We start from the raw sequence: 15,527 nt of genomic DNA on the forward strand, positions 1-15,527 counted from the left end.
TCCACTAGTGGGGGAAGCTTACAGAAATGAAACCATTCCCGGTTTCAGGATCATGGACAGCTATCACTCGAACGCTATGGCTGCGTTTTGTGACTGAGGTTAAATATCTCATATTCTATTTTGCCATCCATTAGGCTACTTGTTGAGCTGACTCTCCTGTCTCTCGAGTCCTCACTATTTTCTAGACTCTGTTTTAGCTTTCAGAGTAGCTGGATTGCTACTGATGCGGCACCTTCTGAAAACAGACCCTTCGGGTGCGTCAGAATGGAACGGTCGCAACTCTAAAGATGTCGCGCACGACACAGCACCTCCAGAAAGTGTTCCAAGAAGAACATGATTGCGACAACTAACCCAGGACCAAGATGACAGTGGACATCAAAAGACAACATCTCAGGCACTTTGCCGCCTAGCAGACACGTAAGCGAAAATCACTGTGCTGACATAGAACCCAGCCCTCATCCGAGAGCCACCACCGGCGGATTCAAGGCGAACGTAAATGCAGGTTGCCGTAAAACGGGTCTACACAAAGGACCAGTGCTGAGCGCAGGCTAGAGCAGAGGAGGGGGAAGCGAGACATGTTGCTACAGAAAACTAGCATCTTCATCGGAGAGCCATGGAGAACGCGGCCCCATCAAATCACGGCTTAATCTCCTCCAACACATTTATTGAATGTGAATTACAGATCATCGCGGAGGTAAACCAGCAGCACCACCTACGATATAACATTTAAGAGGTGAAAAACGCAAATTAGACCCCAAGTCAATGCATGTTGTGGCAGAGAAACCCCCACGGTGGAGTCGGCCGGTGAAGAAGCGCGTTACCAAAATATGACCAGGGGTGCTTGGACGTGTCTGCAGCAAGAAGACGGCTTCAAAATCTGGCTACAACCCCGCGAGAACGAAAAGCCATTCACCGACTCAGAGAGGGCCCAGAGATGGCGACTGTCCTTGGCTTCACTCTTGTTTGTAACCATTCTGCTCTCTGATCACTTATGGTTCTGCGCCGAGGCGAAATTGACAAGGACCCGTGATAAGTTTGCATTGACGGACATGGGAGTTTACCCATCTGCAAACCCAATCCCATCATCCAACCTCCATTTAGCACACAGCAGCCTCCGAGAAAACGAATATGCTATTTTTGTAGGGAATTCTACCAAACCTTTGTGGCGACTTGAAACTTGCCACCGCGATAGTTTATCTAAAAACTGCTTTACTTTTGATGACGCCGACCATTTGTGCAAGGACCTTTCGGAAAAAGAAGGGACCCGGACTGTAAATATAAGTGATTTGTACCTTTCCTTTTGTAATTCTTATTCTCTTTTGGATTTGTTTTACGGGTCTACGAGTCCGGACAATCTGAACTGCAGTCTTGACGTGATTATTGATGGCGATGTGGCGAGGTGCAGCCTGTGCGTCCAGGCGTACCAGCGCTACGACCAACACGCCCTGGAGAAATATGAGGAATTTGAGCTTATGACTCAGAAATATGAAACGGATGCATATTCAGTGAGAACATGCATGGATGAATGTAAGGTAGGCTGACGGGGATCGTCCCCCAATATGTTGGTTTTGCCTAAATAGATGCAGTTTGGTCCCATACAGTCGTCGATCGTCATGGTAACGGATGTCAGATTCAAGGAGATCCTCTGCTCTCTTACCAGAAGGCTCAAACAGGATGAGAAACATATGGCCTTGTAGTCTAAGGTCTTGCATGTGTGTCTTTGGTTGCTTTTTCCACAATTGAGGAGTTTTAAATCGGTTGTGGAATGGAGAAAGAGCCAGGCCTTGAGGTGTCATAACTTTCCTTCCACAGGCTTCACAATATCACTAGAAATAGGCTATTTCCAAGCAAATATCAGCCAGATTTACATGTTAATTCTTTCTGTAAAATGTTGAGTTAGATATTTTATTTTAGTGCTAGGCTAGTATATGGCAAAGACTACAATAGCTACTACTATTTTCCTATTCATGCATTATCCCGCACCGCACCACACGCAGGTGGTGGTCTTTTTTCAGTATTGTGCTGCGCATGCGGTGTAGCGGCCACTCGGTGCCAGGTGTTCCGCCATGGCCACTCCACTCCACATTGAGTACATTTCAATAACGTTAATAGGGCACCGGTGGCTTCCATGCCTAATCCGCCGAGAGGCCTTTTCCCCCGTCGCATTTGGCACTGCTCGTTATTCACCTGCTGTATGTAGCCTAGGGAAGTCTTTTATCAGTCGTAAACTCGACAATGGCGTTGACACAGAATTACGACAGCTGCTCTCTTTTTATCACATAGTCATATTTGAGGTATAAATTATGTGGCCTGGAGGAAGCTCCGACCCTGTAGTATTGTTTTACACTTCACCGACTGGTTGGTCAAGAGCCATTAAAATAGAGGCCTATGTTTCAGTGCACCCTTGCCATCTCTATTCGATAATTGTATGCAACATTCACGAGTAGCCTGCTTGGAAAACATCGTTTAAAGTGCATTCAGGGTTTTTGGTGTTAGATTTCCTGTACCTTTAGAGTTTCAGTATAGAATTGTTGTTTAGTTTTAATGTATTTTTTTTTTAATAGTCGACAGCCACCATGGACGTGTGAGAGCTGTCCATGGTGCTGAAATCCATCTATAGAAAGGCGACGCTCCAAGCGAATGGCAGCCAGGCGGTCAGTATTCATGAACCAGTCAGTGACAACAAACAAACAAATCATAATAAATCATCAATTAAATAAATGCATTTGCTTAAATATGACTATGAATATGTAGGCCCACATAGGCTACAGTAGCGCACCTCATCTTATTCATTCACGTGAAAGATCAACAAAACAGAGGGAGATTGATTCAAAATGTTTTATTCAACATTGTGGAAATCGTAAAGTAGGCCTATATTGTTGTTGGTTGACTGTTGAAGTTTAATGCTCCATATGCTGATGATGCACCAGTAGATTAGATAGACCTAGCCTACATGATATCCAAAGCCACACAGGGGGGTCACAGTGTGGGGTCGAGTTGCTTCTAGACACTGATCTTGGGTCAGTTTCGCCTTTTCCCCCACTAATGGTTAAGGCTAGAATTGGGGGTGGGGGAAATGGGGCACCACCTGAAGTGCTCTATGAAAACAGGTGTCTGTAAACCCGACATATGAGTCATGATAGAGTGTGTGTGTGTGTGTGTGTGTGTGTGTGTGTGTGTGTGTGTGTGTGTGTGTGTGTGTGTGTGTGTGTGTGTGGTGCTGAAAAGACAGCTCCCAGCCTCCCACCAATAGGCCAGGAATCACTGTGATGAGGATGCAGTAACAGCCACGCTATTTTATGACGATTTTGGCAGGATACTTTTGGCAGGATGCTTTCATCCTTGTGAAGCTTATTGTGGTTCGATAATGATGAGGTAACAAAACCAAAACATTGGCCTACATGCTCATATTTGTTTGATAATTATCAAGGGACATCTCCATCACTACGAAATGTTGGTTACGATTAGTTCTCTCTTATCAGTATTTTCAGTTAATTTGTAAAAATGTTTCTTTTGATGAATTTCATCCTCTTTTTCTCTCTCATGCTGTCTCAACCTCTCCTCCAGTACTACCTCCATCCCTGGTTTTGACAGGCAGATGATGGATGTTGAGGACATCACTCTAAACCCCAAAGCCTTTTTAACTCAAATACATCTAGTAAGTTGTACTCAAAGTCAAGGAAAAGTCATTATTACTTAATGTTAATATGGCACTGACTCAAAACTAAATGAGAAGTCACACCAACAATTTTTTTTAAAGATACAGTATGATAACAAACTAACTTTTTTCCCAGCATACTCTACTGCAGGTAGATTTATTGGAATTGTTTTTAATATCTGTGTTTATGCATGTATATTGAGTGATTGATTGATTCAATGTTATGCTACACAAAAATACTTTTTGTAAACTAATCCAATCATTGAATTTTTGCAACGATAAGTGAAATGGTTGTTAACCCTAGCAGTCATTATGAATGCAGATTGCGGGTGAATACAAATCTCAACTGTTGGATAGATTAATACAGACTAGATTCCAATAGGAATTACACATCACTTTGCAAGCCAGCATAATGTCATTTACAGTTAGTGTTTAAAAATGTTAGTACATTTCCCAGGTTTTCCAGAAATCCTGGTTGGAAGATTACAGGAAAAATGTTTGGGGAAAGTTTGCAACCCTACTTGTGAACTGAGTTTCAGGCCACTATACAAGACCTTCTCATATATGTAATGGTTCAATTATAATGATAATATTCACCTAGGAACTCACTTGGGGAAGGCCAAAGGACTGAAAATTGATAAATTCAACAACCATGTCTCAGTCACTAACAAATACAGTCATGGGTGGAAACTATACAAATGGATCAAAAAAAGGCAAGGCACACTGGGAAATTATTAAAATCAAATCAAACTTTGTCACATGCGCCGACTACAACAAGTGTAGACTTTACTGTGAAATGCTTACTTACAAGCCCTTCACCAACAGTGAAGTTCAAGAAGAGTTAAGAAAATATTTACCAAGTAGACTAAAATAAAAAGTAATAATAAAAAGTAACATAATATCGAGGCTATATACAAAGGACAGGGTACCGAGTCAGTGTGTTAGTTGAGGTAATTTGTACATGTAAGTGGGGTTTGAAGTGACTATGCATAGATAATAAACAGTGAGCAGCAGCAGTGCCCCCCACTGCTGCTACTCACTGTTTATTATATATGCATAGTCAATCTTATGGCTTGGGGGTAGAAGCTGTTGAGGAGTCTTTTGGTCCTAGACTTGATACTCTGGTACCGCTTGCCGTGTTTAGCAGAAAAAACATTTCTATAACTTGGGTAACTGGAGTCTCTGACAATTTTATGGGCTTTCCTATGACACCGCCTATTATATAGGTCCTGGATGGCAGGAGCTTGGCCCCAGTGATGTACTGGGCCGTTCGCACTACCCTCTGTAGCGCCTTATAGTCAGATGCCGAGCACTCACGTGCTGAGGGGCTGTGTACTTACCACCTGTGGGGCGGCCCGTCAGGAAGTCTAGGATCCAATTGCAGAGGGAGGTGTTTAGTCCCAGAGTCCTTATCTTAGTGATGAGCTTCGTGGGCACGATGGTGTTGAATGCTGAGCTGTAGTCAATGAACAGCATTCCCCCCGTTCGGTATTCCTTTTGTCCAGGTGCGAAAGGTCAGCGTGGAGTGCGATTGAGATTACATCATCTGTGGATCTGTTGGGGCGGTATGTGAATTGGAGTGGGTCTAGGGTGTCCGGGAGGATGCTGTTGATGTGAGCCATGACCTGCCTATCAAAGCACTTCATGGCTATTGACGTGACTGCCACAGGGTGGTAATCATTTAGGCAGGTTACCTTTGCTTCCTTGGACACAGGGACTATGGTGGCCTTATTGAAATGTGTAGGTATTACAGACTCGGTCAGGGAAAGGTTGAAAATGTCAGTGAAGTCACTTGACAGTTGGTCCGCACATGCTTTGAGTACACGTCCTGGTAATCCGTCTGGCCCAGCGGCTTTGTGAATGTTGACCTGTTAAAAGATTTTGTTCACATCGGCTACCGAGAGTGTTATCACACAATCATCCAGAACAGCTGGTGCTCTCATGCATGCTTCAGTCTTGCTTGCCTCGAAGTGAGCATAAAAGGCTGGTAGGCTCACGTCACTGGGCAGCTCGCTTTTGAATTTCCCTTTGTAGTCCGTTAGTTTTCAAGCCCTGCCACATCCAACGAGCATCAGAGCCGGTGTAGTAGGATTCAATCTTTATCCTGTGTTGACGCTTTGCTTGTTTGATGGGTCATCTGAGGGCATAGCAGGATTTCTTATAAACGTCCGGATTAATCTCCCGCTCCTTGAAAGCGGCAGATCTAGCCTTTAGCTCGATGCGGATGTTGCCTGTAATCCATGGCTTCTGGTTGAGATATGTACGTACAGTCACTGTGGGGACAACGTCGTCGATGCACTTATTGATGAAGCCAATGACTGATGTGATGTACTCCTCAATGCCATTGGATGAAACCCGGAACATATTCCAATCTCTGCTAGCAAAATGGTCCTGTAGCGTATCATCCGCGTCATCTGACCACTTCCGTATTGAGCGAGTCACTGGTACTTCCTGCTTTAGTTTTTGCTTTTCTCTTGTTGCATGTGACATGCTGGTAAAAATTTGGTAAAACTGATGTAAGTTTGCCTGCATTAAAGTCCCCGGCCACTAGGGGTACCACTTCTGGGTGAGCATTTTCTTCTTTGCTTATGGCCTTATAGAGTTGGTTGAGAGCGGTCTTAGTGCCAGATTCATTCTGTGGTGGTAAATAGACGGTAGATAGTGTGGTCTATAGCTTATCATAAGCTACTCTACCTCAGGCGAGCAATACCTCAAGACATTGCGCACCAGCTGTTATTGACAAATAGACACACACCCCCACCCCTCGTCTTACCAGAGGTAGCGTCTCTGTTCTGCCGGTTCATGGAAAATCCCGCTAGCACTATATTGTCCGTATCGTCGTTCAGCCATGTCTTGGTGAAATATCAATGTTACAGTTTTTGATGTCCCGTTGGTGTGATAATCTTAATCGTAGGTCATCAATTTTATTTTCCAATGATTGCACGTTAGCAAGAAGAACGGATGGCAGTGGGAGTTTACTCGCCTACGGATCCTCAGAAGGCTTCCCGATCTGCGGCCCCTTGTCCTGAATCTTTTCTTCACACAAAAGGCGGGGATCTGGGCTGGTTCCAGTGAAAGCAGGATATCCTTCTCGTCGGACTCGTTTTAAAGGAAAAAGTTTCTTCCAGTCCACGGTGAGTAATCGCTGTTTTGATGTCCAGAAGTTATTTTTGGTCATAACAGACGGTAGCAGCAACATTATGTACACAATAAGTAAAAAAAATTGTTACACAAAACGCGATAAAAAAATAAATAAAAAAAATAGCACAATTAGTTGGGAGAATGTGAAACGTCAGAAATGTTCTTCAGCACCATCTTGATTGGAGGCGTGGCTTAGTTGGGGCGGTAAATTAATAATGTACCTTAATAATATACCATTTGTATTACTGCTCACTTCAGCTATTTAAGTTACGTTTCTTAACTTATTTTTTTTGGAAATCGTTTTACTGAAAATGTTTGAGTAGCCAGAACTTATCCGGTTTTAAAGTGTAAAGGGTGTGTTTATCTCGCTCTCTCTTTCTCTCTCATTGATGAGACATGGACAGGGAGTCTTGTCCCAGTGGTGTGTATATGAACTCAGAGAGGTGATAGCACGGTCACCCACCCTTTATTAACTTTGGTATATATCTCACTGTCCAATTACGGTAAAGTATTACAGAGCTTCAGTATTGGAACAGTTATTCCAACCCCAACAATCATGCTTGCATTCCAAACGGCACCCTATTCCCTATATAGTGCACTGCTTTTGATCAGAGCCCTCAAAATTAGTGCACTAAGTAGGGAATAGGGTGATTTTTGTGTTGTTTCTATCTTTAACTACATGCTTTTGCCAGAGTCACTATGTTAGACTGGTCCTATATCTGTTTGTGCTGGCTTGCCAATTCCTATTGTCAATGTTTGGTGTGACAATGAGAATAGGAGTTGACAAGATGGCGCAAATAGATCTGGTACCAGGCTAGAGTCGCTATGTGTCACAATATAGCGTGCCTGATGTAATGCGTTCTGTTGACCAATTGACTGCTGTCACAAGGGGCAGGTTCACAGAGAGGTCACTCTTCAGAGAGTTGTATGGAAACATCTGGACATAGATACTTGTGGCTCAGTTGGTAGAGCATGGCGCTTGTGTGTGTGTCTGTGTGTGTATGTGTGTGTTTAAGTAGTAGTTGGTGGCACTTTCAATTGGTGGACGGGCTCCTAGTAATGGCTGGAACAGAATTAATGGAATGGTATCAGCCATTACTATGAGTCATCCTTCCCTCAACGTGCGTGATCCCTCTGGATTCCCCCCCTTGTCAGACGACCAGGTCATGTAGAATCAGGGTTGGGTAGGTTACTTTCTAAATGTAATCCGTTACAGTTACTAGTTACCTGTCCAAAATTGTAATCAGTAATGTCACTTTTGCGGGATAAATCAGTGTTAAAGTTTACATAGCTGGCCATATATGAATGTTACATTTTACTTTATGGGTTGGCGATGTAGGCTTCGTCTAACCCATCGCTTTCTACTTGCGAAAGTATTCACCCCCTTGGCATTGTGCCTATTTTGTTGCCTTACTTCCTGGAATGAAAATAGATTTTTGGGGGGTTTGTATCATTTTATTTACACAACATGTCTACCACTTTGAAGATGCAAAATATTTTTTGTTGTGAAACAAACAAGAAATAAGACAAAAAAACTGAAAACTTGAGCGTGCATAACTATTTACCCCCCAAAGTCAATACTTTCTCTTGGGGTATGTCTCTATAAGCTTGGCACATCTAGCCATTTTTGCCCATTCTTCAAGGCAAAACTACTTCAGCTCCTTCAAGTTGGATGGGTTCTGCTGGTGTACAGCAATCTTTAAGTCATACCACAGATTCTCAATTTGATTGAGGTCTGGGCTTTGACTAGGCCATTCCAAGACATTTAAATGTTTCACCTTAAACCACTCGAGTGTTGTTTTAGCAGTATGCTTAGGGTCATTGTCCTGCTGGAAGGTGAATCTCCGTCCCAGTCTCAAATCTCTGGAAGACAAACAGGTTTCCCTCAACAATTTCCCTGTATTTAGCGCCATCCATCATTCCTTTAATTCTGACCGTCCCTGGCAATGAAAAACATTCCCACAGCATGATGCTTCCACCACCATGCTTCACTGTGGGGATGGTGTTCTCGGGGTGATGAGAGGTGTTGTGTTTGCGCCAGACATAGCATTTTCCTTGATGGCCAAAAAGCTAAATTTTAGTCACATCTAACCAGAGTACCTTCTTCCATATGTTTGGTGAGTCTCCCACATGCCTTTTGGCAAACACCAAACATGTTTGCTTATTCTTTTCTGGCCACTCTTCCATGAAGCCCATCTCTGTGGATTGTACGGCTTAAAGTGGTCCTATGGACAGATACTCCAATCTCTGCTGTGGCGCTTTGCAGCTCTTTCAGGGTTATCTTTGGTCTCTTTGTTGCCTCTCTGATTATTGCCCTCTTTTTTCATTTTTTTCACCTTTATTTAGCCAGGTAGGAAAGTTGAGAACAAGTTCTCATTTACAACTGTGACCTGGCCAAGAATAAAGCAAAGCAGTTTGACACATACAACAACACTGAGTTACACATGGAATAAACAAAACATACAGTCAATAATACAGTTGAAGGAAATCTATATACAGTGTGTGCAAATGAGGTAAGAAAAAGGAGGTTAAGCAATAAATAGGCCATGGTGGCGAAGTAATTACAATATACCAATTATACACTAGAGTGATTGATGTGCAGAAGATGAATGTGCAAGTAGAGACACAGGGGTGCAAAGGAGCAAGATAAATAAATACAGCATGGGGATGAGGTAGTTGGATGGGCTATTTACAGATGGGCTATGTACAGGTGCAGTGATCTGTGACCTGCTCAGACAGCTGGTGCTTAAAGCTAGTGAGGGAGGTAAGAGTCTCCAGCTTCAGTGATTTTTGCAATTCTTTCCAGTCATTGGCAGCAGAGAACTGGAAGGAAAGGCGGCCAAAGGAGGAATTGGCTTTTGGGGTGACTAGAGAGATATACCTGCTGGACCGCGTGCTATGGGTGGGTGCTGCTATGGTGACCAGTGAGCTGAGATAAGGCGGGGCCTTATCTATCAAAGACTTGTAGATGACCTGAAGCCAGTGGGTTTGGCGACGAGTGTGAAGTGAGGGCCAGCCAATGAGAGCGTACAGGTTGTAGTGGTGGGAAGTATATGGGGCTTTGGTGACAAGACGGATGGCACTGTGATAGATTGCATCCAATTTGTTGAGTAGAGTGTTGGGGGCTATTTTGTAAATGACATCACTGAAGTTGAGGATTGGTAGGATGGTCAGTTTTACGAGGGTATGTTTGACAGCATGAGTGAAGGATGCTTTGTTGCGAAATAGGAAGCCTAGATTTAGAGTCTAGATTTAATTTTGGATTGGAGATGCTTAATGTGAGTCTGGAAGGAGAGTTTACAGTCTAATCAGACACCTAGGTATTTGTAGTTGTCCACATATTCTAAGTCAGAACCATCCATCCAGAGTAGTGATGCTGGGCAGGCGGGCAGGTGTGGGCAGCGATCGGTTGAAGAGCATACATTTAGTTTACTTTCATTTAAGAGCAGTTGGAGGCCACGGAAGGAGAGTTGAATGGCATTGAAGCTCGTCTGGAGGTTAGTTAACACAGTGTCCAAAGAAGGGCCAGAAGTATACAGAATGGTGTCGTCTGCAATTGGGGGGTATCAGAGAATCACCAGCAGCAAGAGCGACATCATTGATGTATACAGAGAAGAGAGTCGGCCCGAGAATTGAAACCTGTGGCACCCCCATAGAGACTGCCAGAGGTCCGGACAACAGTTCCTCCGATTTGACACACTCAACTCTGTCAGAGAAGTAGTTGGTGAACCAGGCAAGGCAGTCATTTGAGAAACCATTCAAATCAAAATCAAATCAAATTTATTTTTATATAGCCCTTCGTACATCAGCTGATATTCTCAAAGTGCTGTACAGAAACCCAGCCTAAAACCCCAAACAGCAAGCAAAGCATGTGAAAGAAGCACGGTGGCTAGGAAAAACTCCCTAGGAAAAACTCCCTAGAAAGGCCAAAAACCTAGGAAGAAACCTAGAGAGGAACCAGGCTATGAGGGGTGGCCAGTCCTCTTCTGGCTGTGCAGGGTGGATATTAAAACAGAACATGGTCAAAATGTTAAAATGTTAAAATGTTCATAAATGACCAGCATGGTCAAATAATAATAATCATAGTAGTTGTCGAGGGTGCAACAAGCACGTCCGGTGAACAGGTCAGGGTTCCATAGCCGCAGGCAGAACAGTTGAAACTGGAGCAGCAGCACGGCCAGGTGGACTGGGGACAGCAAGGAGTCATCATACCAGGTAGTCCTGAGGCATGGTCCTAGGGCTCAGGTCCTCCGAGAGAAAGACAGAAAGAGAGAAAGAGAGAATTAGAGAGAGCATATTTAAATACACACAGGACACCGGATAAGACAAGAGAAATACTCCAGATGTAACAGACTGACCCTAGCCCCCCGACACATAAACTACTGCAGCATAAATACTGGAGGCTGCATAAATACAGCATAAATACTCAACCATTGCTGTTGAGTCTGCCGATAAGAATGTGGTGATTGACAGATTTGAATGCCTTGGCCAGGTCGATGAATACGGCTGCACGGTAATGTCTCTTATCGATGGCAGTTATGATATCGTTTAGGACCTTGAGCGTGGCTGAAGTGCACCCATGACCAACCCAAGACCAGATTGCATAGCGGAGAAGGTACGGTGGGATTCGAAATGGTCGGTAATCTGTTTTTTAACTTGGATTTCGAAGACCTTAGAAAGGCATGGTAGGATAGATATAGGTCTGTAGCAGTTTGGGTCTACCCCCTTTGAAGAGGGGGATGACCGCGGCAGCTTTCCAATCTTTGGGAATCTCAGACGATACGAAAGAGGTTGAACAGGCTAGTAAGAGGGGTTGCAAAAATTTTGGCAGATCATTTTAGAAAGAGAGGGTCCAGATTGTCTAGCCCGGCTGATTTGTAGGGGTCCATATTTTGCAGCTCTTTCAGAACTTCAGCTATCTAGATTTGGGTGAAGGAGAAATGGTGGGGGCTTGGGCAGGTTGCTGTGGAGGGTGCCGGGCAGTTGACCGGGGTAGGGGGAGCCAGGTGGAAAGCATGGCCAGCCGTAGAAAAATGCTTATTGAAGTTCTCAATTATCGCAGATTTACTGGTGGTGACAGTGTTTCCTAGCCTCAGTGCAGTGGGCAGCTGGGAGGAGGTGCTCTTATTCTCCATGGACTTTACAGTGTCCCAGAACTTTTTTGAGTTTGTACTACAGGATGCAAATTGCAAATCCTTGTCTGGTCCGTGAGTTTTGGTAAGCAGCCCTCTCTTTGCAGGTTTGTTGGGATGCCATATTCTTTCCATTGTTTAATAATGGATTTAATGGTGCTCCATGGGATGTTCAAAGTTGCAGCTATTTTTTTATAACTCAACCCTGACCTGTAATTCTCCACAACTTTGTCCCTGACCTGTTTGGAAAGCTCATTGGTCTTCATAGTGCCCCTTGCTTTGACAAGGTTGGCTCAAGGAAGCAGGAGAGGCAGAGTCAAGCGCAGGAGACAGAAAATCTGTGAACACACTTTTAATGAGCATCCACAATGTCCGAACACGGTAGGGCAGGGCGCATACAAACAAATGCTCCAAAACCCAAGCTTAAACACTAAGCAGGGACGCAGCCCACAATAACCTCTGCGGCAAACAAAAACACAGGCAGAGGGAAAACATTCGTTCCTCAAACGACATAAGTCCTGACATAGAACAATCACGCACAAAACACAAACCTACCTAGCTAGACTAACCCCCCCCAACTAACAACTAAAACAAAACAGGTGCGTGCCTAACCTAGACCTAACCAACAGAAAGTGAAACAGAATCGATGGCAGCTAGTAGGCCGGCGACGACGACCGCCGAGGGGCGCCACCATCCGTCGGTGTCGTGACATGCTTAGTGGTGTTGCAGACTCTGGGGCCTTTCAGAACAGGTGTATTTATACTGAGATCATGTGACAGATCATATGACACTTAAATAAAGTCCACCTGTGTGCAATGTAACTAATTATGTGTCTTCTGAAGGTAATTGGTTGCACCAGATCTTACTTAGGGGCTTCATGGCAAAGGGGTGAATACATATGCACGCACCACTTTTCCATAAAAATAAAAAAAATTAAACAAGTCATTTTTTCATTTCACCAATTTGGTCTATTTTGTGTATGTCCATAACATGAAATCCAAATAAAAATGTATGTAAATTACAGGTTGTAATGCAACAAAATAGGAAAAACGCCAATCGGGGTGAATACATTTGCAAGGCACAGTATATGGCTCCTATTGCAGGCTGGTCACTAGAAACACACGTCAATTTCAAACATTTGAAAAGGGTCCTGAGGACTTCGTTATATGCCGTCCTCGGCGCTCACCATAAAAATATCCCTTCAATTATTATTTTTTATTATTTAGTTTTATACTTTCACCAAACCATAGCCCTAACCTTAACCATACGGAATTAATACCTAAACTTAACCCTTTGAGATGTTTCTGTTTTAACCCTGTAACCACGTGAATTTATGGGTCAAAAATCGACGTTCATCCAAATACGTCAAATCCCGAAGTGAAACTATGAGATCAAGTTGCCTACTGACTCTTATAGGCCCCGTTCACACTCAAGTTGTACAACGGATGTACAAAACGTTCAACAAAATAGTTACAACAAAGATCTTCTCTGTACCGGTTTCCACCAGCATCTTCACAAGTTCCTTTGCTGTTGTTCTGGGATTGATTTGCACTTTTCGCACCAAAGTACGTTCATCTCTAGGAGACAGAACGCGTCTCCTTCCTGAGTGGTATGACGGCTGCGTGGTCCCATGGTGTTTATACTTGCATACTATTGTGTGTACAGATGAACGTGGTACCTTCAGGCATTTGGAAATTGCTCCCAAGGATGAACCAGACTTGTGGAGGTCGACAATTTATTTTCTGAGGTCTTAGCTGATTTCTATTTATTTTCCCATGATGTCAAGCAAAGAGGCACTGAGTTTGAAGATAAGCCTTGAAATACATCCACAGGTACACCTCCAATTGACTCAAATGATGTCAATTAGCCTATCAGAAGCTTCTAAAGCCATGACATGATTTTCTGGAATTTTCCAAGCTGTTTAAAGGCACAGTCAACTTAGTGTATGTAAACTTCTGACCCACTGTAACGTTCGTCGTAAGGAGTGGACCAAAATGCAGCGGGTATATTTATCATCTTCTTCTTTATTGAAGGAAAAACACTTAAACAGAAAAAAACGACGAAAACAGTCCCGTAAGGTACACAGACTATACAGGAAACAACCACCCACAAAACACAAGTGAAACAAACCCCAACTAAATATGGCCTCCAATTAGATTCAACGACAACCAGCTGCCTCTAATTGGAGGTCCTACCAAAACCCCAACATAGAAATAGAAAAACTAGATAAACACATAGAAATAGAAAATGTAGAACATAAACCAAAAAACCCAAACCACACAAAACAAACAACCCCCTGCCACGCCCTGACCAAACTACAATAACAAATAACCCCTTTTACTGGTCAGGACGTGACACCCACTGGAATTGTGATACAGTGAATTATAAGTGAAATAATCTGTCTGTAAACAATTGTTGGAAAAATTACTTGTAAACTATCAATATAAAGTCGCACACTCTATGTATAATCTCCCAGCAATTTAATGGGTATTTACCAACGTTTCGGCATCACTGTGCCTTCCTCAAGGTAATGTCATGAATACTTGAACCAGGTTATGTAGGCACACAGTGCAATTAGTGTAACCAATGACAGTGGTGAGGGGTGTGTCATAATCATTAAGTTAATACAAATTAATTTGTGAAACTGTTAAAAAATAGTATATGGTATTTAAATATATTATGCTATTGTTATCATATAGAAACATAATGGAATATTGTACATCATATTACCGTCAACATACATTATTGTTTCATTCAATTTCACATAATTTCGTATTTCATTTTTGTTACAGAAACTGTTTGGCCATAATGACCATTGTTATTTTTGGAGGAAAAAGGGGGAGGCTTGCAAGCAGAAGATACCATCCCAACCGTGAAGCACGGGGGTGGCAGCATCATATTGTGGGGTTGCTTTGCTGCAGGAGGGACTGTTGCACTTCACAAAATAGATGGCATCATGAGGATGGAAAATTATGTGTATATATTGAAGCAACATCTCAAGACATCAGTCAGGAAGTTAAAGCTTGGTCGCAAATGGGTTTTCCAAATGGACAATGACCCCAAGCATACTTCCAAAGTTGTGGCAAAATGGCTTAAGGACAACAAAGTCAAGGTATTGGAGTGGCCATCACAAAGCCCTGACCTCAATCCCATGGAAAATATGTGAGCAGAACTGAAAAAGCATGTGCGAGCAAGGAGGCCTACAAACCTGACTCAGTTACCAGCTCTGTCAGGAGGAATGGGCCAAAATTCACCCAACTTATTGTGGGTAGCTTGTGGAAGGCTAGCCAAAACGTTTGACCCAAGTTCAACAATTAAAAGGCAATGCTACCAAATACAAATAAATAATTGAGTGTGTATAAAAATCTGACCCACTGGGAACGTGATAAAAGAAATAAAAGCTGAAATAAATCATTCTCTCTGCTATTATTCTGACATTTCACATTCTTAAAATAAAGTGGTGATCCTAACTGACCTAAGACATTTTTACATGGATTAAATGTCAGTAATTGTGATAAACGGAGTTGAAATGTTTTTGGCTAAGATGTATGTAAGCTTCCGACTTCAACTGTATATATATATCCATTGATTCTTGA

The 15,527-nt window shown here is 43.0% G+C and overlaps 1 protein-coding gene across 1 annotated transcript in view; it reads left to right on the top strand.

The window, feature by feature from the left end:
• Positions 1–232: 232 nt before the first annotated feature.
• The window catches only part of nalf1a (NALCN channel auxiliary factor 1a), an 85,570-nt gene continuing 70,275 nt past the window's right edge, over positions 233–15,527 (top strand). Inside the window, exon 1 of the mRNA XM_014151342.3 lies at positions 233–1,532. Coding sequence (XP_014006817.1) covers positions 828–1,532 — 705 coding nt within the window. The 5' untranslated portion in view covers positions 233–827. The remainder of the gene's footprint in view (positions 1,533–15,527) is intronic.

The sequence above is a fragment of the Salmo salar genome, chromosome 17 (assembly GCF_965601325.2).
Source record: "Salmo salar chromosome 17, fSalSal1, whole genome shotgun sequence".
In the NCBI taxonomy this organism is placed as follows: domain Eukaryota; kingdom Metazoa; phylum Chordata; class Actinopteri; order Salmoniformes; family Salmonidae; genus Salmo; species Salmo salar.